The sequence below is a fragment of the Anomaloglossus baeobatrachus genome, chromosome 1 (assembly GCF_048569485.1).
Source record: "Anomaloglossus baeobatrachus isolate aAnoBae1 chromosome 1, aAnoBae1.hap1, whole genome shotgun sequence".
Lineage (NCBI taxonomy): Eukaryota > Metazoa > Chordata > Amphibia > Anura > Aromobatidae > Anomaloglossus > Anomaloglossus baeobatrachus.
In genome coordinates, this window is record NC_134353.1 from 133259917 (window position 1) to 133274106 (window position 14190).

Genomic DNA, 14190 nt, shown 5'->3' on the forward strand with positions numbered 1-14190 from the left:
GACGTCGGGGGGGGGGGCAGGGGGGGATGGGGAGAGGGGGGGGCAGAGGGGGGGCAGATGGGGGGGGGGTTAGAGGGAGAGCAGAGGGGGCGGAGAAGCAAAAGCAGAAGGAAGGAACCTTGGAAGCAGATGACAGAGGAGGCAGGCAGAGCGCGTGGGGAGCAGATCGGGATGCGGGGGGGCAGATCGGGGCGTAGGGGGGCAGATCGGGGCGTAGGGGGGCAGATCTGGGGGGGCACGGGCAGGGGCCTTCACGGGAGCGCGCAGGGGCCTTCACGGGAGCGCGCAGGGGCCATCGCCGGAGCGCAATACTTACCTTTGGAGCTGGCGCGGTGACAGCAGAGGGGGCGTCTGCGGCGGCAGCTGCGGTGGCGTGGTACCAAAAGTACCAGCCACTCCACGCTGCAGCCATGTTGGGGGAGGGTCCCCAGAGCAGTACAGGCCTGGGGAGGGCGGCCACCGGCAGATCAGACCGCCCCACTGCACACTGATTGGAGCGATTGCGCGTCATAGCACGATCGCTCCAATCAGTGCTGCAGGGGCTGGGGGCGGCATGTTTGAGGTCCACCTATGATATGCTGCAGCAGCTGCGGCATCTCATAGCTGGATCTCACAGGATCGCACTAATTCGGGCATTATTTTTGCCGAAATTAGTGCGATCGATGTGGTTGGCGGTTCCGATTTGAACAGCCAATCACATCGATCGTCGATAGGGGGTGGCGATGCCACCCCCCCTGGGGTCAAGCAAAGGTCCCCTGCTGTAAGAAACAGCAGGGGACATCATTTGAAAGCCGTTGCTATGGCCACGGCAATCAAATGAAGTTTAGGCAGTAAAATTACGTCCCTGGTCGTTAAGTCACGTTAAAATAGGACGTAATTTTACTGCCCGCGGTCGTGAAGGGGTTAATAGCGCTATATAAATGAATAAATTATTATTATTATTATTATTATTATTATTTGTTCCTTTTGGTTCATGGTCTTCAGTTCTCCGAACATCCTTCGGATTGAATTTACCCTAGACCAATTTATAAGTTTTCTCCTTCCTGCTTTTGCACCAAACTGAGGAGCCCGTGGTCCACGGGAGGGTGTATAGGCAGAGGGGAGGGGTTACACTTTTTTAAAAGTGTAATACTTTGTGTGGCCTCCAGAGGCAGAAGCTATACACCCAATTGTCTGGGTCTCCCAATAGGAGCTAGAAGAAAAGGAATTTACGGTAAGTAAACAAAATTCCCTTTTTTCTGAGAGACGTAACTTTTTTATTTTTCAGTCAATATGGTCATGTGAGGGCTCATTTTTTGCGGAACGAGCTATACTTTTTAAATGAAACCATCAGTTTTACCATATAGTGTACTAGAAAACGGCAAAAAAAATCCAAATGCTGAAAAATTGCAAAAAAAGTGCGATAGCACTATGGTTTTTGAGATATTTTATTCACTGTGTTCACTATATGGTAAAACTGATGTGTGGGTGTGATGCCTCAGGTCAGTGCGAGTTCGTAGACACCAAACATGTATAGGTTTACGTTTATATAAGGGGTTAAAAAAAAATCGGAAGTTTGTCTGAAAAAAGTGGCGCACGTTTTACGCCATATTCCGTGACCCGTAGCGTTCTCATTTTTCGGGATCTATGGCTCAATGACGGCTTATTTTTTGCGTCTCGAGCTGACTTTTTTAACGGTACCATTTTTGCGCAGATGCTACGTTTTGATCGCCTCTTATTGCATTTTGTGCAAAAGTTGTGGCGACAAAAAAATATCGTTTTGGCGTTTGGAATTTTTTTGCCGCTACGCCGTATACTGATCAGATTAATTGATTTTATATTTTGATAGATCGGGCGTTTCTGAACGTGGCGATACCAAATGTGTGTATATTTTTTATTTTTTTAACCCTTTAATTTTCAATGGGGCGAATGGGGGGTGATTTGAACTTTTAGGTTTTTTGTTTTTTTTTTTAATTTTTTAAAACTTTTTTTTTAGCTTTTTTTTTTTTTTTTTATTTTACTAGTCCCCCTAGGGGGCTATTGCGATCAGCATTCCGATCGCTCTGCAGGATCACAGCTACAAGGCTGTAAGAAGCAGATACGCTCTCTTTCTCTTTTGCAGCGAAAGTGAAACCAAGTCAGGTGTAGTACAGGAGTCATCACATGACCCTGTGCTACCATGACAACTATCGGGAGTCACGTGATCGCGTCACGTGACTTCCGGTATCGGGCGGTAAGTAAAACATTACCGCAATCGCACTTATGATGGTGCTGTCACGTATTGACAGCGCCATATAAGGGGTTAATCGGCACGAGCAGATAACGATTCTGCTCGTGCCTAGCAGGCACACATCTCAGCTGTTAAAATTAGCTGAGACGTGCGCCGATCGCGGCATGCTGCCGCCGGAGGACCGCGGGCAGTAACATTATGACATTTAGGACGTAATTTTACTGCCCGCGGTCGTTAAGGGGTTAAACAAATGAGGCTGAGCTACATTACCATACACAACCTGTTGACATTTTGTGGCACTGTTTTGGGAAGTAATCATCCATGTTTTTTTCTAATTCTGGGCAACCCCTTTAATATATTTCATCTTACCTCTCACTTTTGTACTGCACTTTATGGGCGGGAGTATTGTTTTGAGTATGGACAGAGCAGTATGTGGGGTGGATATTTAATGTCATCCTGATATTCGCTGTTTTTTTTCTATTTCAGTACATATCTTTAGTTTTAGTTGTATTTTACTTGTTTTCTGTGTGTTGATTTGTCACCTATTATCTATTAATGTTTGCTTCATGTTTCAGAACCATATGGATTTATCGAAGGGCCACATTAAAGCCCTCCAGGAGGCTGATCTGTCTTCCTCCCGTGGGATTGAGGCTTGCACCAATGCAGCAGAGGCGCTTCTACAGTGTATGAATGTCACGCTCCAACCAGGTAAACCCTGCGGCCCGCTTGTATGAAAAGTGTCATTCTTTTAGCCAGTGCCTGGATAGAAGCGGGTCCATTTTAATGCTATTGTGACAGATTTAGGACTGCATTTGACAGATTTGTCACGTCACTGCCGTACACTTTCAGGATCAGAACAAACAAGCATTTAAAAAATCATCCGTTTCATCCAGAAAACCAAATTTTTTTATTTTTTTTGTGATTTGTGTGCAGTTTTGTTTTCATTACAGCAGCAGTTATTAAAAAGTAACATGACCAAATAACATTTCCTATGTTATAGAATTGCAAAGTAGCCATAAAAATTGAATGCGAACAGTGGTTCTATATGGAATCTGATTTTTTTTTTTTCCCCCTTTTTGTGCACCCATAGACTTAAATGGATGAATCTCAGCTGATACATAGAAGAGGTTAGCGCCTAAACGTAAAGGAAAAAAAATAATGTTTTCTTACGTTTCCCGAGTCTCTGGGCTTTCTCTTCTGCCAATACAGCATTTGAGTGATGCTGCCAATCACTGGTCGCAGCGCTAAATAATGCGTCGCTGTAGTCAAAAGCGATTGGCTGCAGCAGTTACGTGTCCTTATAGCCAGAATTTAATGTACTGAATGTACAGAGCGGGGTCTCAATACTTGTTATTCTGGCTGTATAGATATTTACCTGCTGCATCCAGTGTACAATAAAATGATTGTTTGGTGGCGATGGGATTGTGTTACTTATTTACCTGTTGCTTTCCCCTAGGACACGCCATGCTCCAGGCTGTCGTACAGCAGCAGCAGATGTTCAGAGACCTCCGGGAGCAGTTTGCTCGCAGGCTCGCCAGCCACTTGAACAATGTCTTCGTCCAACAGGTACGTGAACAATGCGTTCATCCAGCGCTTATTTCAGGCTTTACAACCTCTTTTTTTTTAATTTCTCATTTATAGTATCATTTTATCTGTCTCTAAAAATAATTGTTCTCTTATTCTCTATTAAACCAATACACCTGGTTGGGCAGCCTGTTCGTAAAAAGCAAGCCATCCATTGTAGAAATGTTTTCAAACATTACAAATTTTAAATTTAAGAGTATAAACTGGGATCAGTTCATACATTACAGGCTCAAAAGCCTTTAAAGTGGTTGACCAGTTTCTGCCCAAAGCCCAGAAATGCCATGCTTTGAAGTGGAATGGTAGAAAAAAAGCCAAAACTCTTTAGGGCTTCATGTCACTTACTTCATGTGCAGGCCATTGAAGTAGCTTGGAGAAGTGAGGACTGAGTGCTTTTAGCCCCTGGAACAGTAGAGGACTGAGCGATTTTAGTATCTGAAGCAGTAGAGGACTGAGCGCGTTTTGCACCTGGAGCAGTAGAGGACTGAGTACGTTTAGTATCTGGAGCAGTAGAGGACTGAACGCTTTTAGCCCCTGGAGCAGTAGAGGACTGGGCGATTTTAGCCCCTGGAGCAGTAGAGGACTGAGCGCTTTTAGCCCCTGGAGCAGTAGAGGACTGAGCGCTTTTAGCCCCTGGAGCAGTAGAGGACTGAGCGCTTTTAGCCCCTGGAGCAGTAGAGGACTGAGCGCTTTTAGTATCTGGAGCAGTAGAGGACTGAGCGCTTTTAGTATCTGGAGCAGTAGAGGACTGAGCATTTTTGGCCCCTGGAGCAGTGGAGGACTGAGCGCTTTTAGTATCTGGAGCAGTAGAGGACTTGGCGCTTTTAGCACCTGGAGCAATAGAGGACTGAGCGCTTTTAGCCCCTGGAGCAGTAGAGGACTGAGCGCTTTTAGCCCCTGGAGCAGTGGAGGACTGAGCGCTTTTAGTATCTGGAGCAGTAGAGGACTGAGTGCTTTTAGTATCTGGAGCAGTAGAGGACTGAGCGCTTTTAGCCCCTGGAGCAGTAGAGGACTGAGTGCTTTTAGCCCCTGGAGCAGTAGAGGACTGAGCACTTTTAGCCCCTGGAGCAGTAGAGGACTGAGTGCTTTTTGCACTTGGAGCAGTAGAGGACTGAGCACTTTTAGCCCCTGGAGCAGTAGAGGACTGAGCACTTTTAGCCCCTGGAGCAGTAGAGGACTGAGTGCTTTTTGCACTTGGAGCAGTAGAGGACTGAGCGCTTTTAGCCCCTGGAGCAGTAGAGGGCTGAGCGCTTTTAGTAACTGGAGCAGTAGAGGACTGAGCGCTTTTGGCCCCTGGAGCAGTAGAGGACTGAGCGCTTTTAGCACCTGGAGCAGTAGAGGACTGAGCGCTTTTAGCACCTGGAGCAGTAGAGGACTGAGCGCTTTTAGTATCTGGAGCAGTAGAGGACTGAGCGCTTTTGGTATCTGGAGCAGTAGAGGACTGAGAGCTTTTAGCACCTGGAGCAGTAGAGGACTGAGCACTTTTGGCCCCTGGAGCAGTGGAGGACTGAGCGCTTTCAGTATCTGGAGCAGTAGAGGACTGAGAGCTTTTAGCCCCTGGAGCAGTAGAGGACTGAGCGCTTTTAGCCCCTGGAGCAGTAGAGGACTGAGTGCTTTTAGTATCTGGACCAGTAGAGGACTGAGCGCTTTTGGCCCCTGGAGCAGTAGAGGACTGAGCGCTTTTGGCCCCTGGAGCAGTGGAGGACTGAGCGCTTTCAGTATCTGGAGCAGTAGAGGACTGAGCGCTTTCAGTATCTGGAGCAGTAGAGGACTGAGCGCTTTTAGTATCTGGAGCAGTAGAGGACTGAGCGCTTTTAGCCCGTGGAGCAGTAGAGGACTGAGCGCTTTTAGCACCTGGAACAGTAGAGGACTGAGTGCTTTTAGTATCTGGAGCAGTAGAGGACTGAGCGCTTTTAGCACCTGGAGCAGTAGAGGACTGAGTGCTTTTAGTATCTGGAGCAGTAGAGGACTGAGCGCTTTTGGCCCCTGGAGCAGTAGAGGACTGAGCGCTTTTGGCCCCTGGAGCAGTAGAGGACTGAGCGCTTTTGGCCCCTGGAGCAGTAGAGGACTGAGCGCTTTTGGCCCCTGGAGCAGTAGAGGACTGAGCGCTTTTGGCCCCTGGAGCAGTAGAGGACTGAGCGCTTTTGGCCCCTGGAGCAGTAGAGGACTGAGCGCTTTTAGCACCTGGAGCAGTAGAGGACTGAGCGCTTTTAGTATCTGGAGCAGTAGAGGACTGAGCGCTTTTGGTATCTGGAGCAGTAGAGGACTGAGAGCTTTTAGCACCTGGAGCAGTAGAGGACTGAGCGCTTTTAGCCCCTGAAGCAGTAGAGGACTGAGCGCTTTTAGCCCCTGGAGCAGTAGAGGACTGAGTGCTTTTAGTATCTGGACCAGTAGAGGACTGAGCGCTTTTGGCCCCTGGAGCAGTGGAGGACTGAGCGCTTTCAGTATCTGGAGCAGTAGAGGACTGAGAGCTTTTAGCCCCTGGAGCAGTAGAGGACTGAGCGCTTTTAGCCCCTGGAGCAGTAGAGGACTGAGTGCTTTTAGTATCTGGACCAGTAGAGGACTGAGCGCTTTTGGCCCCTGGAGCAGTAGAGGACTGAGCGCTTTTGGCCCCTGGAGCAGTGGAGGACTGAGCGCTTTCAGTATCTGGAGCAGTAGAGGACTGAGCGCTTTCAGTATCTGGAGCAGTAGAGGACTGAGCGCTTTTAGTATCTGGAGCAGTAGAGGACTGAGCGCTTTTAGTATCTGGAGCAGTAGAGGACTGAGCGCTTTTAGTATCTGGAGCAGTAGAGGACTGAGCGCTTTTAGCCCGTGGAGCAGTAGAGGACTGAGCGCTTTTAGCCCGTGGAGCAGTAGAGGACTGAGCGCTTTTAGCACCTGGAGCAGTAGAGGACTGAGTGCTTTTAGTATCTGGAGCAGTAGAGGACTGAGCGCTTTTGGCCCCTGGAGCAGTAGAGGACTGAGCGCTTTTGGCCCCTGGAGCAGTAGAGGACTGAGCGCTTTTGGCCCCTGGAGCAGTAGAGGACTGAGCGCTTTTGGCCCCTGGAGCAGTAGAGGACTGAGCGCTTTTGGCCCCTGGAGCAGTAGAGGACTGAGCGCTTTTGGCCCCTGGAGCAGTAGAGGACTGAGCGCTTTTAGGCCCTGGAGCAGTAGAGGACTGAGCGCTTTCAGTATCTGGAGCAGTAGAGGACTGAGCTCTTTTGGCCCCTGGAGCAGTAGAGGACTGAGCGCTTTTGGCCCGTGGAGCAGTAGAGGACTGAGCGCTTTCAGTATCTGGAGCAGTAGAGGACTGAGCTCTTTTGGCCCCTGGAGCAGTAGAGGACTGAGCGCTTTTGGCCCGTGGAGCAGTAGAGGACTGAGCGCTTTTAGTATCTGGAGCAGTAGAGGACTGAGCGCTTTTGGCCCCTGGAGCAGTAGAGGACTGAGCGCTTTTGGCCCCTGGAGCAGTAGAGGACTGAGCGCTTTTAGGCCCTGGAGCAGTAGAGGACTGAGCGCTTTCAGTATCTGGAGCAGTAGAGGACTGAGCTCTTTTGGCCCCTGGAGCAGTAGAGGACTGAGCGCTTTTGGCCCGTGGAGCAGTAGAGGACTGAGCGCTTTCAGTATCTGGAGCAGTAGAGGACTGAGCTCTTTTGGCCCCTGGAGCAGTAGAGGACTGAGCGCTTTTGGCCCGTGGAGCAGTAGAGGACTGAGCGCTTTTAGTATCTGGAGCAGTAGAGGACTGAGCTCTTTTGGCCCCTGGAGCAGTAGAGGACTGAGCTCTTTTGGCCCCTGGAGCAGTAGAGGACTGAGCGCTTTTGGCCCCTGGAGCAGTAGAGGACTGAGCGCTTTTAGTATTTGGAGCAGTAGAGGACTGAGCTCTTTTGGCCCCTGGAGCAGTAGAGGACTGAGCGCTTTTAGTATCTGGAGCAGTAGAGGACTAGATGCACCACTTTTCCATACCTTCCGATCAGGCTCCATTTATTAGGCTGGAGTAAGCTGTGAAAGTATTCCTTATGTTATTACAGTACATCGGTGTATAATTTTTCTGAGATTTAGGCATAAAGTGGTCAGTACCTTTTAGGGAACGTCTCATCCTGCCTCAACATTACATCTTTCAGTGCTTCTGCTCAGACTGCCAATTTACTGATGGGCATCACTGGGTATTGCTAATCTGCCCATTAGTAAGAAAGCATTATTAGGCTATGTGCCCACGGGACTCTATATCTGCGGATTTCTCTGCATCCAAATCTGCAGCTTTCCCCCGGGATCCGCACCTAGGTGCGGATTTGACGCGGATTTTGTTGCGGATTTTGCGATCTTCTTCTTTTTTTTTTTTTTTTTTTTTTTATTCAATAGAAATGGCTGGGGAGTAGCTGTGCTGCAGAAAATCCGCAGCAAAATCCGCGCATTTTCCGCAGCGTGGGCACATAGCCTTAAAATGCCCTTGTCAGCAAGGCAGGTCATGGCCTGATCCAGACACATTATTCTAATAGTAGTTGATTGCAGATTTACCTCTTCGTCGTTTTTCCCCTTTTCTGTATCTTAGCTATTTTTCTCTATATTTTGTTTTCCACTAGTTTACTCAGATGTTCCCTCACTTGTATAGCCGGTCCTACTATCTGGCCCTGGCAGTGAGTACGCAGCGTGCGCTTGTGATCGCTATGCTCTTGTGTATCGGCTACTGATTGAGGGCCAGAGATTGATGACTGCCTGTTTGGCTTCTTGCTACTAACAATAAAAATCTTTTCTTTGTCGCTCCATTGGGAGACCCAGACAATTGGGTGTATAGCTATTGCCTCTGGAGGCCACACAAAGTATTACACTTAACCCCTTAACGACCGCGGGCCGTAAAATTACGTCCTAAATGACATAATCTTACTGCCCGCGGTCCTCCGGCGGCAGCATGCCGCGATCGGCACACATCTCAGCTGATTTTCACAGCTGAGATGTGTGCCTGCTAGGCACGAGCAGAATCGTTATCTGCTCGTGCCGATTAACCCCTTATAATGGCGCTGTCAATACATGACAGCGCCATTATAAGCGCAATCGCGGTAAAGTTTTACTTACCGCCGAAACCGGAAGTCACGTGACGCGATCACGTGACTCCCGATAGTTGTCATGGTAGTACAGGGTCATGTGATGACTCCTGTACTACACATGAATTGGTTTCACTTTCGCTGTGCCCGGGGCACAGCAAAAGAGAAAGACAGCGTATCTGCTGTTTACAGCCTTCCAGCTGTGATCAGCAGATACTGCAGAGCGATCGGAATGCTGATCGCAATAGCCCCCTAGGGGGACTAGTAAAATAAAAAAAAAAAGTAAAAAAATAAGTTTTAAAAAATTAAAAAAAAACAAAAAAACCTAAAAGTTCAAATCACCCCCCATTCGCCCCATTGAAAATTAAAGGGTTAAAAAAATAAAAAATATACACACATTTGGTATCGCCGCGTTCAGAAACGCCCGATCTATCAAAATATAAAATCAATTAATCTGATCAGTAAACGGCGTAGCGGCAAAAAAATTCCAAACGCCAAAACGACGTTTTTTTGTCGCCACAACTTTTGCGCAAAATGCAATAAGAGGCGATCAAAACGTAGCATCTGCGCAAAAATGGTACCGTTAAAAACGTCAGCTCGAGACGCAAAAAATAAGCCGTCATTGAGCCTAAGATCCCGAAAAATGAGAACGCTACGGGTCACGGAATATGGCGTAAAACGTGCGCCACTTTTTTCGGACAAACTTCCGATTTTTTTTTAACCCCTTATATAAAAGTAAACCTATACATGTTTGGTGTCTACGAACTCGCACTGACCTGAGGCATCACACCCACACATCAGTTTTACCATATAGTGAACACAGTGAATAAAATATCTCAAAAACCATAGTGCTATCGCACTTTTTTTGCAATTTTTCAGCATTTGGAATTTTTTTGCCATTTTCTAGTACACAATATGGTAAAACTGATGGTTTCATTTAAAAGTACAGCTCGTTCCGCAAAAAATGAGCCCTCACATGACCATATTGACTGAAAAATAAAAAAGTTACGTCTTTCAGAAAAAGAATGGCGAAAAAAAAAAACGGAAAGCGAAAAATCGGCCGGTCGTGAAAGGGTTAAAAGTGTAAGGCCCCTCCCCTTCTGGCTATACACCCCCAGTGGGATCACTGGCTCACCAGTTTTGTGCTTTGTGCGAAGGAGGCAACACATCCACGCATAGCTCCACTTTTTAGTCAGCAGCAGCTGCTGACTATGTCGGATGGAAGAAAAGAGGACACATATAGTGTCCCCAGCATGCTCCCTTCTCACCCCACTGTATGTCGGAGGTGTTTGTAAGGTTGAGGTACCCATTGCGGGTACGGCGGCAGGAGCCCACATGCTGATTCCTTCCCCATCCCTTTTTACAGGGCTCTGGGTGAAGTGGGATTTACCGGTCTCCAGGCACTGAGACCGTGCTCCATCTACAGCCCCTGGAGAAGATGCTGGATGGAGCGGAGTACATCAGGGACATGGCCCTGCTTCCTCAAGGTACTCTGTGTCCCCGTGCATTTGGCGCTCACACCGCAGCATGCTGGGTGTTGTAGTGCGCCGGGGGACATCAGCGCTGCGGCGCCTGTGCCATAGCCTCATTCAGCTTAGCTGAAGCAGGCACACTTATGGGACTCGGCCGCGCCGGCCGCTGGGACTGCGGCACGGCTGGCACTTGTAGTGCGCCGGGGACTTCAGCGCGGCCTGCGCTTTTACGGCGGCCGCGCTGATAACTACAGTCCCCGGCTTTTGCGGCCTGCTTCCGTTCGTTCCCGCCCCCAGACCTGCCAGTCAGGAGAGGGGCGGGACGCTGCCCACGTCTAGGACTCGGGCGCGCCGGCCGCTGGAACAGCGGCGCGGCTGGCACTTGTAGTGCGCCGGGGACTTCAGCGCGGCCCGCGCTTTTACGGCGGCCGCGCTGATAACTCGAGTCCCCGGCTTTTGCGGCCTGCTTTAGTTCGTTCCCGCCCCCAGACCTGCCAGTCAGGAGAGGGGCGGGACGCTGGCCACTTCTAGGGCGGTCGCGCCGGCCGCTGGGACTGCGGCGCGGCTGGCACTTGTGGTGCGCCGGGGACTTCAGCGCGGCCCGCGCTTTTACGGCGGCCGCGCTGTTAACTCGAGTCCCCGGCTTCTGGGCCTAGTCTCCCTTCGTTACCGCCCACAGCCCTGACAGTCAGGGTAGGGGCGTGACGCTGCAAGAGCAGAGCTGAGAGCTGGAGTATGTTTTGCATACTCCACCCCTCTCACTGTGTGCAATTCCCGCACTTTCTCAGGCACGCCCACGGCTTCCTTCTCTACAAGGACACCGGCAGCCATTAGTGTCAGTTTCTGTACGATACAGAGACAAGTGTGGAAGACCCTGGCATTCTGATAGTCACACAATCGCTGTAACAGGCGTTAAGCAGCACCTGTGGTGCTAACCCCACTAGTGCAGAAGTGCACTTATAGATATGCTTGTACTATATACATTGCACTGTTTGGTCGCACGTTGTATATACCCTCCTGGATTATGCGGAGGAGTTATCAGCATATTCTCTGTGTAAAACAAAGGTGCAGAACCACATGTTTTTCTATACAGCTGGTACAGCATGTACGGCTATACGGCCGGCAGGTACATAGACTCCCATTGTATGCACTAATGGCCAGGGGATGAGGACGGTGTCTGCAGTATTTACTGACAGTTTTTCTGAGACTATGGCTATGATACTAGAAGCCTAGCAGTCCGGACATGTCTCTCACAAGATGGGCACTGTTGAATCATTGATCCATGGCCCCCCTCAGTGTGAATAACTAACAGCTCCGGGAATGTCACACGCATCCCAGAGTCACGGCTCTGCACGGACGTCAGTCCCAGACAGCCTAAGTGGGCTCGCTATGAGCGGCCTCGGTTTCATCAGGGTCCTAACAGAAGGACTCGCTGTGTAATGAGGCGGAAGTAGCGGCTCAGGATTCTGATCCTGAGACCGCTCTCAATCTGGATACACCTGATTGTGACGCCATAGTAAATAATCTTATAGCGTCCATCTATAGAATGTGGGTTATTTCTCACAACTCCTCCAGTGGAGGAGTCAGCTTCACGTATTTTTCTGGACCACTCTGCCTTCAGAGAGGCAGTCCAGGAACACCACGCTTCTCCAGATATGCGCTTCTCCAAACGGCTTAGGATACACGCTATCCCTGTCCCCTGACTTGGTCAAGGACTGGACCCAATGTCCCGAGCGGCATCCTCCAATCTCCAGGCTTGTAGCTAGATCCATAGTTGCAGTGGGAGATGGAACTGCAAACTCAAAGATGCCACTGACAGACAGATGGATCTCTGGTCGAAAGCCATCTATGAGGCTGTCGGCGCACCGTTGGCTCCGGCATTCTCTCCCTTGGGGCACTCCAAGCTATTTCAGCTTGTCTTACACAGATTGACACGGTTACACGTACATCTGTGCCGCAGGTGGCATCCTTAACCTCTCAAATGTCTGCATTTGTTTCTTACGCGATTCAGGTTGTCCTGGACTCTGCGAACCGTGCGGCGGTAGCCTCCGCTACTCCGTGTTTTTAAGCAGAGCCTGGTCTGCTCGTTAAGTGAATGGAAGGCAGATTCTGCTTCCAAAAAAGGTTGCCTAACCAGTTGCCTTTTTCTGCTGACCGACTGTTTGGTGAGCGTTGGATGTAACCATCAAACAGTCCAGGGGTAAGGATTCATCCTTTCCTCAGCCCGGACACAACAAACCCCAACAGAGCAAGAGGCAGTCGGGGTTTTCGGCCTTTTCGAGGCTCGGGCAGGTCCCATTTTTCCTCGTCCAAGGTGGACTCAAAAGGATCAGAGGAGCTAAGATTCTTAGCGGGCTCAGTCTCGCCCAAAAAAGCGACAGTCGGAAAACCCGCTTCCAAGGCGGCTTCCTCATGACTTGCGGCCTCGGTCCGTAGCAGGCTCTCCCGCCTTGGCGATATTTAGCTGCCATAGGTCAATGACCATTGAGTGTGAGACATTCTGTCTCACGGGTACAGGATAGAGCTCACTTCTCGTCCTCCAACTCGATTCTTCAGAATTTCTCCACCTCCCGGCCGGGCCGCTGCTCTTCTGCAAACAGGGTGCACTCTATAGGCAGAAAGAGTGATGACCCCCGTTCCTCTTCAGGAACAAGGTCACGGTTTTTACTCCAAATTCTTTGCGGTACCTATAACAACGGGCCGTTCCGTCCCGTTCTGGATCTAAGAATGCTCAGCAAGCTCGTGGACACCAGGCGGTTCCGGATGGAATCCCTCCGCCATGTCATCGCCTCAAGGTCCCAAGGATATTTCCTAGCATCATTAGGCATCAAGGATGCTTATCCACACGTGCCGATTGATCCAGAGCACTAGCGTTTCTACGCTTCGTTATAGGAGACGAACACCCTCTGTTCGTAGCTCTACCTTCCGGCTAGCGACAGTCCAACTGGTCTTCGCCAAGGTCAGGGCAGCAGTAGTCACAGTCCTGCACTCTCAGGGTCACTCTGTGGTCCCGTATTTAGACGGTCTACTTGTCAAGGCACTCTCTTAGGAAACATGCCAACACTGCCCGAACGTTGCGCTGGAGACTCTCTAGAGTTTTGGGTGGATCATCAACTTTTTAAAGTCAGATCCGACCCCGACCCTATCGATAACATATCTAGGCATAGAGTTTCTTACTCTCTCAGCGATAGTGAAGCTGCCGCTAGACAAACAGCATTCACTACGGGCTGCAAGCTCTTCTTTAAGAACCAGTCGCACACATTGACACGCCTCATGCACTTCCTACGTAAGATGGTAGCAATGGAGGCAGTTCCTTTCGCGCAGTTTTACTGCGTCCACTACAATGGGACATTCTCCGCCAATGGGACGAGGAGTCGACGTCCCTCAACAGAGTCGTCGTTCTTCTCAGGCGGCCAAGGAATCTCTACGGTGGTGGCTTCTTCTCACCTCTTGGTCAAAAAGAAGGTCCTTCCTATCCCCGTCCTGGGCGATAGTTACGACAGACGCGAGTCTATCAGGGTGGGGAGCAGTTTTTCTCCACTACAGCGCTCAGGGTACGTGGACTCAGCAAGAGTCCACTCTTCAGATCAATGTTCTTGAACACAGAGCAGTGTATCTTGCCCTACAATCCTTCCAACAGCGGCTGAAAAGCAAGCATATCCGACTTCAGTCGGACAGCTCCACGGCGGTGGCATACATCAACCACCAAGGAAGAACGCGCAACCGGCAAGCCTTCCAGGAAGTCCGGCAGGTTCTGGTGTGGGTGGAAGACACGGCATCCACCATATCCACAAGTGTGGAAACTAGGAAGCTGACTTCCTAAGTCGCTGAGGTGTGGCCGAAAGAGTATGGTCTCCTCACCCGGACGGGTTTCAGGAGATCTGGCGCCGCTGACAGAGGCCGGACGTCGATC

At 49.9% G+C, this 14190-nt stretch overlaps 1 protein-coding gene across 7 annotated transcripts in view; it reads left to right on the forward strand.

Annotated features, from left to right (window-relative positions):
* EXOC1 (exocyst complex component 1) overlaps positions 1 to 14190 on the forward strand; it is a 162415-nt gene that overhangs the window by 50616 nt on the left and 97609 nt on the right. For 4 of the 7 annotated variants that reach the window (XM_075347057.1, XM_075347059.1, XM_075347058.1 and 1 more), the window contains 2 exons: positions 2785 to 2917; positions 3666 to 3775. In XM_075347057.1, the coding sequence (XP_075203172.1) occupies positions 2785 to 2917; positions 3666 to 3775 (243 nt within the window). Of the gene's footprint in view, positions 1 to 2784; positions 2918 to 3665; positions 3776 to 8346; positions 8401 to 14190 lie in introns of all 7 variants that reach the window. The other 3 variants (XM_075347053.1, XM_075347056.1, XM_075347054.1) reach the window with 1 other exon arrangement.